Genomic DNA, 19080 nt, shown 5'->3' on the forward strand with positions numbered 1-19080 from the left:
CCATGTATTTGAGCTATTTCTAATGAGTAAATTATTAATTTAAATAATGCCATACATTGAGGCAAACTTGAACTTGAAATTATGACGGTGGAATTGACAGAAATTGGGTCTTTCTCAGCTCAAAATTTACCTGTGCTCAGATCTGAAATGCTTGTGATTACAATTTTACACATCTGCCAGACGTTGTGGTAGGTGCTCTGCACACATTCTTCTCATGTAATTGTTAGAAGCCACCATCACAGGAGCATTATCCTTGTATCATCTCCAGGAGAAACTGAGGGAGGGAGAGAGGTAAAGTGCCTGACCCAGAGTCCCCACCTATTTAGGGGCAGATCTAGTCCAAGGACTCAACTGCTGTGTCATACTGCCCCTTCCCAGAAAGTAGCATCATCCCCCACAACAGATGTATTGGTAATAAAAAGATAATTTGGGGGTCACTAAATACTAAATTACCGTCTTTAGTTTTGTGTGAGAAATGCCTTGTGTTTTTTAATCTAAGGCCTTCCACTTGGCACAAAAGGAAAAAGGCTTCCATAATCTCAGCTTCATGCACCGCAGCACCCCGCCCCCCTGCCCGTGGCAACCACCCTTTCTTTTACTGAAATATTCAGCTCCATAGAGTTTATTATTATATCTCGTATAAACTCGCCAGTCAGGAATATTGATTCTCAAATTGCCAAGGAATAAACTATCAAATCACCCAGCAGTTTTCTCACCAAGAAACTTTCTGAGACTGTGTCATAAAAATTCAAAAGGAGGGTTATGAAGAAACTACCTGGGAAGGCATGCTTTCCTTGGGGGTGCTGGACAGTCAGACTTGGTCCCTGGAGTCCTTACCTCCTCCCCTCCCCCATGGGACATGAAAACCTGTGGGTCTAAGTTGATGACCCACGGCGGTCAGGGGAGTAGCCTGGGAAACAAGACCCTGTCTCTGCCAGCACCCTGGCTACTGCGGACCCTGAAATAGACACAGGTTCTAGACTCCGACTGGAGGATCACCATTTCTGATTTCCTTTTGAGCAGGATTCTGAAGGATCAAGCCAGTGAGTTAGACAAAATAAAGAGGAACAAAATTTTGAAGGTGTAGAAACAGAATAACGGCCTCCATCAAAGCCAAAGGTTTCTTCCATCCACCCTACCCCCCCCCTTCTCCTTCCGCACGTCATGGGTAACACTGGGCCCCCTTCTCCCACGCCTCACCAGAAGCAATTCAGTCAACAGTTCTGCTTCTCTGCTCCTTTCCTCTCCAGGTTAGAAACACTGCTTGTTACAAATACTTCCCACCTACTATTGTGCTTTTAGGTCTTTATTACTGGATCGCTTATAAAATGTTGCATTTAATAAACTTAATTGAATCTCCAGGCCTTTGCTCAGAGCATTGCAAATATCAAAAACTGTCAAATGGGGCTTTTTTCCCCCATTGTGTAATTTTTATAAATGGATAAACATGAATAAAATAACAGAGCACAAAGGATTTTGTAAGGAAGTAAAAAAACAAAAACAAAACCCCAACACTTTTTGTAAATTTCAGAACAGCTAAGAGCAATGCTTTACTTGGATGTATCTTGCATTTATTAAAAATGCAGTGTAAGGAAGCTTATTTCCTATGATCAACTATTCTTCAGGGGAAAAGTATATGCACACACATGTGTCGGTACACCTAAGTATATGAGGTTGCAGAGAGGCAGGGTTCTATAAGAAATACAACTTTTAATTGACAGCCAAGGAGCGAATGCAGCTTAGAATATCACTGCATGTACTTGCTGCATATTTCTAATCACAGTGGGCTACACTTCATCAAACAGGTCAAGCAGCTGCTTATATGCCCAGAGCAGAGCTGCTCAGCATATACTTGCTGATAGATGGATAATCACATGTAGAAAAGGCACATTAGAAAATGTCTAACAATGGGAGAAAATGGTCCTGACTTGTAGTGTTTGCCCATCTCCGTGATATAAATATTCTCACCAGGGCCAATTTCAAGTTACCGATCTGATGTCACGGAACATGAAGTTGGGAAGAGGTGTGAGTAACCAGCTTGTGAGGGCGGCTCCGGCACACCACTGGGCCCCTCGTGGCCTCGTTCATCAAGACTCTGAATTCCTTTTAAAACAGTGAACAGCAAGGAAGCATACATGATAAAACATAGGATGACTACACAACAAATATATCATTGCTGGCTTCCGGCTACAATAATATGTGTAGTTAGCTCACAGAGAGCTCTAGCTTCCCAGCGAATCCATAGTTGGCTCCGATCTCCTTGGGTTGCCATTGGCTCATACAGATAGACTGACTCTGCTGTAGGACTTAAAAGTTAAGTTTTGAGTTTGTAAAGAGTAAGAACATACTACTTACGGAAACAGAAACAAAATTTAAATCTGTGATTGTCTTTTTAAAACGTTTGAACAGTCACAGTTGTTGACTCCACTGATGATAGGACATTTTTACTTTTAGAGGCAGGTTTTCCAAAGCCACTGAATGAAAGAAGACCTTGATAACTCACAATGCCTTGTGTTTTCCAAACCAAAAATGAGGTCTTGAGAACAATCAATTATAGTAGGGACTGATTACTTGAAATGAAATGAAAAGCACTGCATTTGAAAAGCAAAGATGTACAACAACCGTATCAGTCCTGGACGCCAGGATTTGGCTGAGAACAGCTCAAATGGTAAACAATGCCTACCAACCAGGCCAGTGGTTTTTCTTCAAAAGTCATTAATTTTGGGCATCACCTCTGAAGTCATGGCAAGGGAGGGGAAGTTAGCAGTCAGAAGAGCTGTTTTTATATTTTGAGTGTCCTGGGTAAAAGTCAATTTGCAGTCCGTTTGTCAGCATTTAAAAAAGCTTATAAGCAGTAATTAGGTAAGCTAGAACACCTTCTGTGTTGGTTAAGAAACCCAGTCTTGAGAATAGAGTCTTAATTATTCAAAATCAGTAACAAGACTTACTCTTTTTTTCCCCAGATGAATACCCAGTGCCTTCCGATTTTAAAAAGAGTTTTAAAAAACCAAAAAAGTCCTTTCCAAACATGTCAGCTAACATCTGAACCATTTCAGGTAGTGTGTAGTGCATCATCTGAGAGTACGTCTCACTTGATTTCTTTTACTTTATTTTAACATCATCCCTAAAGTCCCTTTTTCATACATAACTCGAATAACAACCCCCAAAAGGCAACATAACAACCTTATCTCTACTGGTGTCTAACTGCCACCAATCTGCCCTGACCTTAGACACAAGCCATTGTTAAGGGTATAACGCATTTACATATTTTGCAATAAAACATCAGTTATTTGCATTACTGTGTCAAGTTTTATTTGATTCTTTCACCTAAAAATGACTCATTTTCCTTTCTTGTATTTTAAAAACCAACTACTCTAAGCTTGTTTGAGAATAATCAAAAATTGCCCATTTAGCTAGAAGTCATTTTCTTTTCAAAAGGCAAATGTTATTTAATCTTTCAGCTGTTCATTGTGCCATCATAAATACTTTCTTTTCAGCACAGTTGTGGGGACTGAAATGAGCCCACTAATTGCCTCCCATTTCGACTGACATGTGGTGGTTTAGTGGAAAGAGAACACAGCAGGGAGAAGGAAATAGGAGGCTGAGAAAATGAGAGCTAATTATTTTCACTGCCTCATGTCAGGCTCTGTGTCAGCCTTGTTTTTACAAACTGGAAGGTTTAGCACTAAATAAAACAAACTGGCGTCATGTTTTTATATACTGGCAGTGTCATGGAAGCAGCTGCACATCTCAAAGACAATATAATGCCTGCGTTCGCATGGACACCATCTGACAGACACTGTGAGCCACGGCTAATGAGGACATCACAGTGGTGCCAAGTGAAAGGTGCTGAATTATGTATGATTCTTCATCAGTACAGCAATAGTCCTGTACATCATTATGAGACATTGTTTTGCTGAAGAGATTAAAACATTCTTAGTTCCAGACCCTGCAACCTATATGCGCTGAAAGAGGTTATTAATGGAATTTTTAGGGAGAGTTTCTTGTGGATTTCTTTTTGGTTGAAAAACAAATCTCGTGGGACAAAGCCGTGATGGGTCATGACACCGTACAGATAAAGAAGAGAAGCAAATTAGCCATACTTGCATTATCTTCTTTTTAAAGGCAGCATAATAAAATAGACAGTAGCGGGGTGATACATAACGATAAATAACCCAGGTGCTATCACGAGATGCGCCACTCTCCTGCCTTTAAAACAGCAGGTTTCGGCAGCTGAGCTAGATAATAGCAACGCGTGCAAAGGAGCCTTCGGAGGCCTAAGTCATCAACATCTTACTACTTTTAATACCAGCATGACCAACATTTCTACCACACTTTTATGTCATCTTGCATTACTTCTTATATTTTCCAACAGTCACCTGCTAGGAGACTGTTTCCCTCTCCCCACCCCCCCACCTCCTCCTTGAATCTTAAAAAGTTTATTTCAACCTCTATTTTCTATTTTAAAACATTGCCTCAGTGCAGGCCTTTTTAATAAGGTGGAGAGGCCTCTTTGCTAGAATCCCGAGCAATCTCTGGTGGTTTTACTTTTTCTCCTTCCTGGGGGGTAGGGGGGAAGACGGAGACGGGATTTTAAAATTCAATGTCTTTACTATCAGACTGGGGCATGCCCAGGAACTAGACTGCGGTCCCGGTGCAGCTAAGCGCACTTGCCACAAACCTCTACGTTTTCTGAGCCTCAGTCTACTCATCTGTAAAGTGGAGACATGGCTATGAATAACAGGGTAAGGCTGGAAGTGTTAAGTAACACAGACAAATCTCACAACATCATGCCAAGTGAAAGAAGCCAAACAGACAAGTACATACTGTAAAGTTCCAATTTTGTCAGGTTCTAGAGCAGGCAAAACTAATCCATGGTGAGAGAAGTGAGAAGAGTGTGCACCTCCGCCTGTGCGGGGAAGGTCCGCCAGGAACGGACAGGAGGAAACTTTCTAGGACAGTGGTAATATCTAGCTTGTTGGGACGGTTATGCTGGTATGTACATAGGTCAAAATTCACTGAACCGTGCACCTAAAAATCTGTGCATTTTACCATTTGCAACATATACATCTCAATAAAAAAATCAAAAATTTTTCTGTAACCTTCAGGTAGAAGTGATCTGTAGAAGCCTGAGAGCCTCATGTGGGGTCTGTTTCCTTCCAAAATGTCCTGAATCATCTTGGCCCTAGAGTCTCTATGATTTATCTACACTGTTCACATCTGCAACAAAATTTGAGTAGGGAGAGAGAGAGAGGGGGAGGGAAAGAGAGAAGGAGAGAGGGAGAGAAAGAGAGAGATCGTTGTCTCTGAACTGCCCAGAATTTGAAACAGTATTTAAAGTTAATTTCTGGCTCAGTCGGCTAAGCGCCGACTTCAGCTCAGGTCATGATCTCACGGTTTGTGGGTTCAAGCCCCGCATCGGGCTCTGTGCTGACAGCTAGCTCAGAGCCTGGCGACTGTTTCAGATTCTGTGTCTCCCTCTTTCTCTGACCCTCCCCTGCTCACGCTGTCTCTCTCTCTCTCTCTCTTTCAGAAATAAATAAAACATTAAAAATTTTTTTTTAAAAATAAAGTAAATTTCTGTGCTATCTTCAATCCTTTTTTCTACTTGTGAAATATACCTCTATATGGATCATTTCTTTGTACTTCCTCCCCCCCGCCTTTTTTTTGTGGGAGGGTGAAGGGATGTCTATGTTTGGAATCACTTGTACTAGCTTGGAACTCCAAAGAATTTTAAACAGCTTGCAAAGAATGTAATAGTGATTTCTCACAAAGAGCTACTTAATCTAGCATTAACTGAGTGTTGTTTAGGATTTTATCTTCACAGTGTTAAGAGTTTCTGTTTTACTTGGCCAGTAATCTTAATTCAGAAAGTTTTTTAACATAATTGGCAATACAGAAGCAGTTCAGATGGGATGCTTTCTCCTCCTCCATTAACCTCACACTTGCTTCTAAAATTATCCAGGTATTTCAGCAGCTGCCCAGATAAATAGTACATATCCTGGGCACCCAACAGAGCTGTCATTGTTTTCATCAGTTTCAAACTCTTCCCAACAAAATTCCATTCGTTTCTTGTAGATTTGCACTGAGAGGCAGATGATGCAGTCAGTGGTAAGGTTGGATCACTGTTTTCTGCCATTCAAAGCAAAGAACGTCCCAGGGCCGAGCACAGCTCCTGAGCCAGTGCCTTTTTCCTACTAGTTAGTAATAGCATTCCCTAGAAATGGGCATCAAGATACAAATTTGAAGAGTGACACTGTTTGCTTGGGTGGGAATCTGGTCATGAAATAGAAATCCACAGGAGTCAGGACCTATCCCCATGATCTGCTTGTGCAACTAGGTGGAAGTGGTTTTTTTTCTGGTGTGGAAAGTGGAAGTCATGCCGAGCCGCAAAGCCTAAGCCAGGGCTGGCGGAAAGTGTTTGCGATTCCAAATGCTGGCCAGAAAAATCAAGAAAAGGAGCATAAAGACGGTGGAATGGCACCATATGCATTTTTAACAAGGATCTTTGTCAATAATGGAGGGAACGCAGGCTATGCTGGACTTATTAGAGACTCCGTATTTCAGTCTCTGCCATGAGATTTAGAAAGAAATTTGCCAACATAACCTGGACTGTTTATGGCTCTGGAGGATGGAATTCCTCCATACTGTAATTCTTACTTTTGTTTAACCTATAACAAAGAGAAGTTCGAGATTCAGAAAAGACTGAGGGTTTGGAGACCTGCTCTTCATAGCACCAAGAGACGACCTGACATGAGTAATGAACTCCATCTCCTACTGTCCGTGAGATCTTGGTCAAATTTCCCCATCTCTCGATGCTTCAGTTTCCTCATCAAGATAAGGCTCTCAGGCTGTCAGTCCCATTTCATAGTCATTGTCCTCCAGACATCCAATGGTTCCTTCTGGTCGGGCCGCATTAGGACCCGCTGAAGAAGGATGGGGCAGAATTGGTGTTCTATAATCCAACTATGTAAGAGTTATTCCTTCTTCTGTTTATTTCATAAGACCAGTCGTTGTTATGTTGCCACTGCCTGCTTTTTTTTTTTTTTTAACACTGATCATTCCTGGGCACCAGACTTATTCGGTGCCCTCTGGGTGCCCAAACTCCTGCCCAAGTATGATGCTCTGACCACAACTGCCTACTCTGGTCAGAGACCTTTTCTAAACACTATCCCTTCCTGCCTGTCAAGCTTATTCAGCTTCTGGCCCACTCCCTTAGATCGCTGCTAGATGGTGGGCTGCTTGTCTAATAAACTAATTGGAGCTGTGTTGGTGACTAATGTTGGTAACGATAATTATAAATGCTCCTTTCCAAGCTCCTCATTTGGCTCTGGCACTGTGCTGGGCACTTCATTTACATTATCTCATTTAATCATCATACAACACACTTGTGAATACAAACACTTGAAGCCCAAACAGGTTATATAAGTTGGCTAAGGTTGGGGGGGTAGTGACAGAAATGGAGTTCAAGCTCTGGCAGCTGGACTTTCAACCATCATCTTTCACCCCATTACCTGCTACTCCCCCAGTAATGGCTTAATGTATACTCTTTTTCTATATTATATCTTAATAATCATCATCAACTCTTTAAACCAAATGAGTAACGGGGCCATTTCCGACTGCTAGGGGTGAAATAGTTTTGGGAAAGAAGTCCTTTCGGGCCCCCATGGGTTCTCAGAATACAGAGCTGTCTGCTTTTGATTTCTGCCTGTCAGGACTGAGAGTTGTTCACAAGATGTCTAAAGTGACTCTTGAATGTTTCCGATTCATAAATCAATACCAACATTTCTGTCACTCACATCGAGCCCAAATCAATAGTTCACCCTGGTAAAAGTGAATGGCTTTTAAATCGGAGCCCACATTCCCACCACCTGGTCTCTATCGCTACCAAGAAACTGAAAAGGTAGCAATTTTGCACCTAAGGTCCTCTATTAGGCTCATAAATATGTTTGGTTGTTACTTTTAGTGATGTTCTTGATGATTTAATTCATCTTACTGTTATGAAAACCCTTTCAGTGATCGATTGGCCAAGAACTCATTACGTGGCATCCTGTCTCTGTTCCTGTGGAATTCAATACCTTGTTTAAATCCTGGCAGTTGTGAGCAATGCAATTCATTGACAACTTAATGACTCGCTGTGTAGCAAAAATGCCGGGAATACCTGAGGGTAATAGGAAATTGAGCAGAATTTAAAGAATCCCATGACTTGATTTGAGGGTTACTTTTCTTAAGTACGCAACAGTGAAATCACAGACGCCCGGAAAAAAAACCCTAGCAATTATGTCAGGGCACTGACAGATTAAGTTAATGATTTAAGTGAACACTGCATATTCTTTTCCTTTCCCACCCAGCTTTGTAATTTAATGAAATGGATAATGCCCCCCTTGTCTTATAATGCCTTTGAGTATAGTTTTATTGCTTCTGTCGCTATCTTTTATGGTTCAGGCAAAAGCCTTTCTTTCAGATAAGAGAAAGAATTTGAAAAGTAAAAAGGTCTATAACCCTATTATGCAGGCCCATGTTTTTCCAAGTTGGACTCTGGGGAACAGGGAAGCAGTTGCTGCAGGAGAAAGACCTGTGGCCACTTGCTTTTCCGGTTGTATTATGAAAATCTTCCCTGGTCCTTCCCCCACTTGCCTGTTGTCGATAGCGTGTCCCACTGTGGAGCTCTGAGAACCGCCCAGTGAGTACACCTGGCCCCTTCTCCCAATTGCCCTTCCCTATCAGTAGTTCCTCCAACTTTGGAGCCAGGCGGCCTCATGCTATTATAATCCCAGCTGTACCACTTACTGGCCAGAAAACCTTAGGAAATTTCCTTTATTGATCTGAGCCTCATTTTTCTCACCTAATGGGAAAATAAACCTAAGTTGTACGGTTATTGTGGATCTCAAACAAAAATAGCACAAAGTACCCAGCAGCATGCCTGGAGCAGATTAAGCAGTCCACCAATGTGAATTCCTAACTGTCAGCTCCTTCTCAATAGAGAGGCTCCTCTGAGTGCAGGCACAGGAGGGTCTGGTGGCGGGCCTGAGGGCCAAGGAGAGTTAGGCTGTGAGGTGGGAGAGCCGAGCAGAGGGCATCGGGCATTTACACACAGCCTGAGGTCTTTCACCTGATTTGGCTAACTTCATTCCAAAACTGGACAGGTAAAAGAAAGAGAACTAAGTCACCTCATCTTTCCTAAGGCTTTGTATTCCAGCCACTGCTTGAGGAGGCTCTTCCATGTCTGAGAAGCGCATTCATGACTCCAAATAGTCATTATCCTGCCCAGTTATCTCAGGTCTCCCGCTGCAGGGGGAGCGGCCCCAAAACAAAGCAATACTGAGAGCTGTCCATTCTGAGTGACCGATCTGACTTCTGTTAACCGAAAGCTGGGTTTTCACATTACTGAATAGACCTTTTCCTTCACTAATTGGCTCTCCATCTTGTGAATGTGGTTGGGCACACTCCCCTCAGGCATGGGCCCTGCTTGGTTCTCCAATTTGTCTAGAGGTTTTCCTAAAACAAAGGGCTCCCCCAGCTTCCTGCTGAAGCCAACAGGTTTTCAACAGCCTCTTTGTTCATGCTTTTTCATAATAATTTTGACTGAGCTTGTTCAGGAGACATTCCAGGTTTACTCCTATGAGAGCATTTTCTAGTTGCAGCATGTAAGGTGCTCACTACATAATCCTTAACCTTTCAGAATCCTTCATTCTTCAAGTGACGTAAAAGAGAAGGCGAATTTATGGTTCAGGGGTCAAATTTGGTGCAAAGACGTGGCGTATTTTTCCTTTCCATTGCGCACACAGTGTTTATCTCCCAACATCTTTATTATTTAAATTATTCATACAGCCAAGTTAAAAAATATTTATAATGAACCCTCTTCTACTTACCTCCTAGATTCAACCATTAACATTTTATTCTACTTGCCTTATCACATATCTGTCCATCTATCACTCTAGCCGTATATCAATCTTCATTTCTTTGATGCATGTCAAAGTATTTGCAGACACCAATACACTTTCCCTTAAATACCTAGGTGTGCTAGAGTTCAATAAGAAATGCACACATTTTAAGAATACGTTTCCTGAATTCTGACAAATGCATATGCCTATATAACTCAACCCCCTGTGAAAAGAGTATTAGCAACCCCCCCCAGCCAGAAAATCTCACCATGCCCCTTCCCAGTCAATCCCCATATGCAGAAGCAACGACCTTTCTGAATTCTTTCCACTGTAGATTGGTTTTATCTGTTCTAGAATGTCGTATAAATGGAATCCTTAGTATGGTTTTTTTTTTTTGTTCCTTTGTGTTGCTGAGTAACATTCTATTCTACGAATGGACTTCATTTATTCTCCTAATGAACACTTGGCCTGTTGCTAGGGAGTATTTAGTTTTGGTGCTTTTGGGTTTTTTTTTGTCTTTAGTTTCTTGGGGGCCTATTATGATAAAGCTGCCCAGAACAACACTGTACAAGTCTTTTCATTTCTCTTGGATGACTACATAGGACTTAAATTTCTGGGTCATTGAATAGATGTATGTTTATACATGTAGATATGTTTATAAAAAAATTGTCAAAGCTCTCCCCAAAGTGATTGTACCATTTACACTTTCACCAGCAATCCAGTAGCTCAAAATTCTGGCCAACACTTGATGTTATCAATCTTAGCCATTTGGTGGGCATCTCATTGTGGTGACATTTTAATTTACATTCTCCTGGTGACTAATGATGTTGAGCCCTTATTCATTACATGGTGGTTTTACTGAAAATTTAATTAACATAACATCATTTTTAAAAATCTAGAGGTTTCGCATAAGAATCCAGATATCCAGCTTTTTGTGAAACATTAAAGGACCTAGCAAGACTGAGGTCATATTCTCACATGGGGACAAGCAACAGAAGCTGAGTGATGGCTGTCCCTTTAGGGCAGCTGCCCTTTAGACCCCCAGAGTCCTAACCCTCCTGTACCTCCCCAACACATAGGCCAGTTATCAGTTGCCATACATCACAGTTGCAGTGTTCCCTCCTGGGAAGAGAAAAGTGAGCTCTTTCTTGAGCCCATATTATTATCAATGCTGGAAAAGTAAAAGTTAAATCAAGAGAGCCTTGTGTTTCAAAATGGGAGGTCCACATTTCTTTGTATAAGTGAAAAAATATTCCTACAATGTTTAATATGTAAATTAAATGGGTCTATTTTGAAAGATGGCAATTTAGGGCTCTCTAATGAAACTGCTTGGCTTTTACTCATTTTTATTATTAAATGCCTGGCCCCTTTAGAATTTTGAGTTTGCAACTCCTGTAACAATAGGACATTTACACTGATAAATTATGTCTCAAGACTACACTAACCAGGGGTTATTTAAATATATAAAGAGATCTAATTTCGTGTCCTTTTTTCAAAAAAGGAAAAAGAAATTACTTCAGTAGTATTTCATGTAGAAAACTTCGTGTGTTATAAAACACTGAGACGAGAAAAAATTGTTTCACCTTCTGAAATTCTATAATTTTGCTTTTAATTCCAGGATTGTAAGTGGAAAATGTATATGGAGATGGACGGGGATGAAATTGCAATAACCTACATCAAAGATGTGACATTCAACACTAACCTACCCGATGCTGAGATTTTAAAGATGACAAAGGTAGGGTTCTATTTACAGCTTAAAAGCTTTTTTGAATTCACAGATATCAAAGACATTAAAATTCCCTAGCAGTGTGCTTTTGTGCTTGTCCACGTTCACGTCAGCTCAGCCTCAAGCTGCCTGTTGAAAGGCACATTTTATTTAGCAGATTGAGATCATAATAGTTTTTTGTTAAAATTCCATGTATGCTGTGTGAACTAAAAAGTACTACAAAAAAGTATTTAATTTTTTTTTAATTTTCTTCTCTTTTTCTTTATGCTTACTCTGTCATTTGTTAAAGGAAAGAAAGTGCCAATAGTGAAAACATTTACCTCAAATTTGAGGTCATTTTTTAAACTCTGAGAAATATGTACAGAGAAAGTCTTTCTTGAAAGACTGAGGAGGCACCTGTTGATGTCTTCATGGCTTCCTTGAGTTCACACTTCTGGCCAGAGAACACCTCATTACTTTAGGGCCAGTGGTAGAAGCACACACTTTACAACCCAGAAGACAGACTCAGAGAAATGTTTAGCTTCTCCTCAAGACAGAAAAAAATTTCAGTTCTGTCCCAATAACACTGAAAAAGTACATGTGAGACTTCAATAGGAGAAAGTCAACAACTCAGGTGAATAACCATGATATCCATCAGACCATCACTCGAAACTTCACATAAGCCATTCTTTAGTACATGATGAACTGCGTATTTGGTTGCAGTCAAGAAAGTGGGGTTGGAAGCACGGAAGAACCTGGGTCCAAACACCAGTGGGGAAGTGAAGAGTCTTCAAAGCCACAGCATTAGACTTGCAAATGTGTTCCCTTCCCAGACATAAGATTGCTAAACATCCAAGTCCTTTTAATTTACAAGTGTATTCATCAAGTCGACTGATTTGATATTCATTGTTGGAATCTTCTGAGTAACTTGGGAGTCATTTCAATGGTGTTATCTATCTCTAAAGGTTATGATCTGGTTTTAACTTCCCTTTATTTTGTTGGGACATTTATGTTTTGATGTCTTGAAGACTGGCCAGATCCTTGCTCTTTCCCCCCCAGCCTACGCCATTTAGAAGCAAGATCCAAGCCCTTGCCTGCTAACCGAAGGAAGCCACTCACCGCAAAAATGATAGGGTACAGCTGTAAAGCCAGATACAGGTGTTTCTGGTATAATGTCACATATGCACTCCCAAAGAACCACATCTTGTGCAAAATCACACACTTACCTTAACTGGGGTTATAGGAAACTAAGATTGGGGCAGACCATTCAAAACCTGTAGAACGTTTAACATCAACAGAATCATAATCCTAATTTTAAAAAGAAGAGAAAAAAAAAAAAAGCCCAGTTAAATCTCTACCACAGGTGCTTGGTACTCATCTCAGGGCCAGTCATTTGTAGCCTTAAGCATAGAATGAAGGGGTGGAGAGTGGTTAAGAGAGTAGAGATTCACTTATAATAAAGACTATTTGCATCAAAATTAAAATAGGATCCAAGATGTCAGGGTGAAAGAGTTTCCTTCCACCCTTCTAAGTTCTTGGACTGGTCTAATAATTAAATTAACATAAGACAGAGTAACAGGAGAAGAATTTAATTTTGTACATACAGGAGCCCCAAAGATATGAGACTCAAGGGCAAGTTAGCCATCCTGAGCTAAGGAATGAGCCAGGAGCCTGGGGCTTCAAAGGGGAGGAAGGCAATTCAGAGGAAGATAAGAAGGGCAGATGTTTGCTAATTAGAAGCTTGCCCCGCCATGCAGATAGGTCTTTCAGATTAAAAAAAAAAAAGTATCTCTGATAAAAGCTCTCTTTCTGGGCCAGGTGCCCTATCTAAATTCTTTCAGGCAGTTGTGGGAGACGTAAAAGTTTTTCTTGAGTCTGCTGGGTTTTGATGGCCTTCAGCTAAAAGTATAATACACATGCCAAAGTGCCATGTTTTGGGGTGACATAGTCTCCCCTTTGAAAGACACAGGCATCTTCATTAATCCTTTGATTTAATACAGTGGGGAAATGTCACCAAAGTTTCATTTGCACGCACAGCCCTGCTGGGTAGCCTTGATACAGTGAAAAGCAGAGCAGTTGTTGAAGCCACTAGCCCAGCCATTGCTTGCATTCAAGGAAGGCACTTCTGAGTCTGTATCATTCAGGCTTTTTCTTAATTATGAGAAAGCTTTCCACTGATGCTTCAAAACGTTAGCATGAATAATGAATGACCTAACGACAGGACTGAGTGGTCTATCAGAAAAGAGAAGATCGTGGGACTAAGACTAGATATTTATGATTCCAGAAAAAGAGGTCTTATGAAAACTAACATCCAAAACGTTAGCACGTTGTGAGTAATCACATGTGAATCAACACCATCACTTCATGATAATCTGACATTATACTCTATTTTCCAATTACATATGGCACAGCTGGTCTCAGAGATACATGCCATGGTAAGGCAGGCTCTATACCATCCTAACTTTTGTTTTTCAGCCCCCATTTGTAATGGAGAAGTGGAATGTAGGAATAATGGAAAATCAAACTGTAGAATGCACTGTCACATATGAGGTAAGCCCGGGGTTGGGGAAGGGTGGGGGGCTGATAGCTTTACCATCAGTTTCTCAGTAGGAATGTATTAGCTCCCTCACAGTGCTTACAATTGGAAGAGAAATTATTGAACCAACATGAACATGGGAAGATTAACATAATTACTCGAACAAAATATTGGTAAGGAAAGAGAACAGGATATCCTTACCTAGATAAAGATTGAGATAGTAATCCATCCATTCATCAGCTAATGATTGAACATCTTCTACATGCCGTGTTAGGTACTGGGGTTACAGCAAACAGTGACCAAAACAGAGCTCTGTGTTCTTAGTACTTTGAGTTTACGAGTAGAGCAGTGATTCTTCACAAAGGCAGAGCATGTCTACTATCACCTGGTGGAGAGAGGGGTCTATTATCAAAAGAGAGTCCATATATTTTATATACAGAAAAATAAAAAAACTGACACTTTAAAAATATGCTACTAAGATTAAAACTCATATATTTAGCAAATACCTACTGACAGTTACTGTTCCATGATTAGGACAGACTAAATCTATATTCTCTCGTGAGGTTCCAGTGAGAGGAGACTGACAATAAATAGGTAATAAATAAGCAGAGAGTGGTAAGAGGTAACCAGAAAATAGTGAGACGTGGGCCTGAGACTGGGTGGTTAGGGAAGGCCTCTCCTCTGAGGAGGAGGCAGCAGGAAACAGCACAGGAAAGGCAAGCCCAAGCCCCTGTGGCACAGAGGACAATAACAAAGCTGAAGAAGGGGGCAGGCTGGATCATAGAGCTTCATGGGGCCACAGTGAGGAGTTTGGATTTATAGTAAATGCAACAGGAAGCCAATAGGGTGTCTTAAGCAGTCTATTAAAATAATCTAATTATGTTTTAAAAATCAGCAAGATCTTGGGGCACCTGGGTGGCTCAATTGGTTAAGCGGCCAACTTTGGCTCAGGTCATGATCTCACACTCTGTGGGTTCACGCCCACATCGGGTTCTGTGCTGACAGTTCAGAGCCTGGAGCTGCTTTGGATTCTGTGTCTCCCTTGTCTACGGCCATACCACCCGGAATGCGCCCAATCTCGCCTGGATTCTGTGTCTCCCTTTCTATCTGCCCTAACCTGCTCACACTCTCTCTCTCCGTCTCTCCCTCAAAAATGAATAAACATTAAAAAATTTTTTTTTAAAAATCAGCAATATCTACATGGTTGGAGGGACAAAATGCTTTACAAGGTGAGAAACCATGCAGAGCAGGGTGGAAGGGAAGAAGTAGAGCACAGTCTCATGACACGTGGAGATATTATATTAGTATGCATCTGCCATCAAAAGGACACGCTTCATTCATTCATTTGATTATTCATTCAGGAAACATTTAGTAAGGTTTCCCTAAGATCTAGGCACTATAACAGGAGTTTAGCCTGTTTTTTCTCATTAACCTTATAGAAATACTGGGAGATAGGCAGCATTAGCTTCATTTGGCAGTGAGGGAAAACAGGCTCAGAGAGATAGGAGGAGGTTCTGAGGTCTGGGGTAGTCGGTGGAGCCACACCCAGGTTCTCTGACTATAAATGCAGTTTCCACTCTTCCTCAGCTGTCCGACCTGTTCCCTTCCCAGCAGTAAGAGGAAGGAAGTCGGTCTTAAACTGGACTCCGTGCACTGTTGCATTGTGATGGTCTTCTGAGCTGCCAGATTGGCTTTGATTCATCGTTAGAAACCCATACTCTGGTCAGCCCACTTATCCGGGTGGACCTGATGCTGGCAGCCACAGAGTATTACAACAGTTCCTTATCCTCACCAGCCAGGGAGCACAGCTTGTCGAGGCTGAGAAATAGCATTAACTGTCAAAGTGCTGCATGTAGGACACAAAACCTAAATAAGAGCAGTTGCTTCGTCCTGAGGAACATGGAATCTAGACTATTCTGGAACCCGTTGACCAGCCCCCACTATGCAGGAAAGCCTTCTTTTTAGTAACTTTTCTTCTCCTCTCTCCTTCCTCCTCTTCCTCCTTCTTCTCATACTCTGTGATGATGTGCTACTTGTGTCTGTAATTGTCACTGCAGGGTTTTTTAAACATATTTTCATAACCATATAGAAGCCTGAGAAGCTCTTGAACCTGATTTGTGACACTCAGTGATGAAGCGTTTCAGGATGAAAAGGCAGTGTGTCTTGATTTTGGTATCTTCTCCTTTCTCTAGTCCTTATTTTTAACTCCCTACCTAGTCTCACTTTTCCATCTGGTACCGCGTACCCTTCATGAGGATAATCAGTCCACCAAGGTGCCCATACTCACTTAGTTACTCTGATGATCAAAGGCAGTTGTGGGCAAAATAGGGGTCAGATTTTTATGTATTCAAATCTGTCTTCAAGCACTCTAAACAGAAGAAACTGTTTTTCATTCCTCAGTAAGCAAAAAGGTAAGTTGAGGTTTGCTAGATAGAATAAATTCTGGGAGATGATAACCACAGTTTGAACGACTATAATCCACTAAGGAATAAAGTGGCCAAAACTTTCCTTTTAGGGGTGCCTGGGTGGCTTAGTCAGTTAGGCATCTGACTCTTGATTTTGGTTCAGGTTACGATTTCTGGGTCATGTTCAAGCCCCACATTGGGTTCTGGGCTGACAGCATGGAGCCTGCTTGGGATTCTCTCTCTCCTCTTTCTCTATCCCTCCCCTGCTCTTGTGCATGCACACGTGCACGCTCTCTCTCAAATTCAAAAGAAAACATTTTCCTTTTATTTAAAAAAATTTTTTTTTAATTTTAACGTTTTATTTATTTTTGAGAGAGAGATAGAGACAGCATGAGCAGGCAAGGGTCAGAGAGAGAGAGAGACACAGAATTCGAAGACAGGCTCCAGGCTCTGAGCTGTCAGCACAGAGCCTGATGTGGGGCTCGAACCCATGAACCGTGAGATTATGACCTCAGCCGAAGTCGGACGCTTAACTGACTGAGCCACCCCAGTGCCCCAAAACATTTTCCTTTTAATCAGATTACCAAATTTAATTTGTTCAAATATTTCACCTAATACATTATGATAATAGTGTTCTCAGGAGTTAAATGGGAGTGACATAATAACTTAAGTTCTTTTCTTCTTGTTTTATAAGCACAAGCATTTCGTTTTAAGTTTCTCTCTTTTTTTTTTTTTTTTTTACAGAGTGACGTTAGAGCCCCAAAGAGCACTAAACATGTGCACTCAATTCAGTGGAATAGAACGAAACCTCAGGATGAAGTGAAAGCCGTTCAGCTTGCCATTCAGACACTACTCCCCAACTTAGAGGGCAGCTCTAGAAGCAGGTCTGACTCAAGTAAGTTAGAGATGTGTATTAGACTAGATTCCAAAACCTTAAATATCAACTTCTCATACCAGGGATAAGTGCCAGTCTGTGAACAGACAATATAAGACTTCCTTCTTCTATTTTTAGAATATTGGTCTTATAAACAGACTATATGAACAGCAGTGATTCTGGACTTATAAATATTAGCATATTGTAATAAATTTCAGTATTTGCATAACTATGATAAAGATGGAAATTAATAATTATGTTATCCTGGTAAATAAGTATGTGTCTATTTGTACACTGACGTATTTAGCCTCCCAAATCAGAGACAGATATGAACCTTTTGTGTCATGCAAACATTCCTGTGAAACCAATGCTATTACTGGGGCAATTTCTTGCATCCTGAACACCATGGATACATCAAAGCATAACAATGATAGGAGGAAGGGAGGAAGAGAGGGAAATAATAAAGGTAAGGGAGGACAGAGAAAGAGAAGACATGAAAGGCATATGATGGACAGTGGTGACAGTAATTACAGATGCTACACTGAAACAATTTAGAAATTATACAGGGGAAGGCTGACTGCCTTGCTGTTAAATTGGTCATTATTTGGTAGATTCAGGGAAGAGGTCTTGACTTTCACCTTCGTAGATGTCTAGAAACTCTAATACAACCCGGAGTTAGGCTCTGTGGGACTGCAACAAGCTAACAGATGCGTGGGAGATGGGTGTATAAGCCCCCATGCAATTCACTTTTTACCAGGAGAAATATACCTGCCCAAGGAACCAGAAATACGAGTTTCCTGATCAGTGCATTATTTTTCCTGGTAAGAAACTATACCTGGGAAGCCTTATCAGAAGGTTCTTTGGTGGCATGGAAACAAAGTACCCTAATGACTGCTGTCACTGAGTTATGAGAGCCTAGCTAACCATCCTCTACTCTCAGGACTGGCTTAAAAACCAGACCAGATCTTTTCATATGTCAGCCAGCTGGGAGGGGCCAGCATCATGGGCGGTAGTTGAAACTCACCAACCAATTTTTGACAGCACACTGGACGCGCCTTTCTTCATCAACACAGTTGATTTGGTTATTTTCTTTCACAATGAATCATGAGAAGACATTCTGGCCACTGTGACTGAACTGGAGTTTTCATCAGTTCAAGCCATCTCAGCTACACACATACTTTCCTTTTTTTTTTTTTTTCTTAAATAGTTTATTGTCAGATTGGTTTCCATATAACACCCAGTGCTCATCCCCACAAGTGCCCTCCTCCATGCCCATCACCCCCTTTCCCCTCTCCCCCACCCCCATCAGCCCTCAGTTTGTTCTCAGCATTCAAGAGTCTCTCATGGTTTGCCTCCCTCCCTCTCCCCCACTATTTTCCTCCTTCATCTCTGCCATGGTCCTCCATTAAGTTCCTCCTAATCCACCTATATGTGCAAACATATGGTATCTGCCCTTCTCTGCCTGACTTATTTCGCTCAGCATAACACCCTCAAGGTCCATCCATGTTGCTACACATGGCCAGATTTCATTCTTTCTCATTGCCACATAGAATTCCATTGTATAGATAAACCACATCTTCTTGATCCATTAGTCTGTTGATGGACACTTGAGCTCTTTCTATGTTTTGGCTATTGCTGAGTGCTGCTATGAACATTGGGGTACATGTGCCCCTGTG

General features: G+C 41.3%; 1 protein-coding gene across 3 annotated transcripts in view; it reads left to right on the plus strand.

Moving 5' to 3' along the window:
- Positions 1-19080, plus strand: part of MAP3K20 (mitogen-activated protein kinase kinase kinase 20) — a 187532-nt gene that overhangs the window by 163459 nt on the left and 4993 nt on the right. For all 3 annotated transcript variants that reach the window (XM_039239185.1, XM_039239187.1, XM_039239186.1), the window contains exons 17-19: positions 11503-11619; positions 14065-14139; positions 17275-17425. In XM_039239185.1, the coding sequence (XP_039095116.1) occupies positions 11503-11619; positions 14065-14139; positions 17275-17425 (343 nt within the window). The remainder of the gene's footprint in view (positions 1-11502; positions 11620-14064; positions 14140-17274; positions 17426-19080) is intronic.

The sequence above is a fragment of the Hyaena hyaena genome, unplaced genomic scaffold, assembly GCF_003009895.1.
Source record: "Hyaena hyaena isolate Hyena2069 unplaced genomic scaffold, ASM300989v1 scaffold_154, whole genome shotgun sequence".
Taxonomy (NCBI): domain Eukaryota; kingdom Metazoa; phylum Chordata; class Mammalia; order Carnivora; family Hyaenidae; genus Hyaena; species Hyaena hyaena.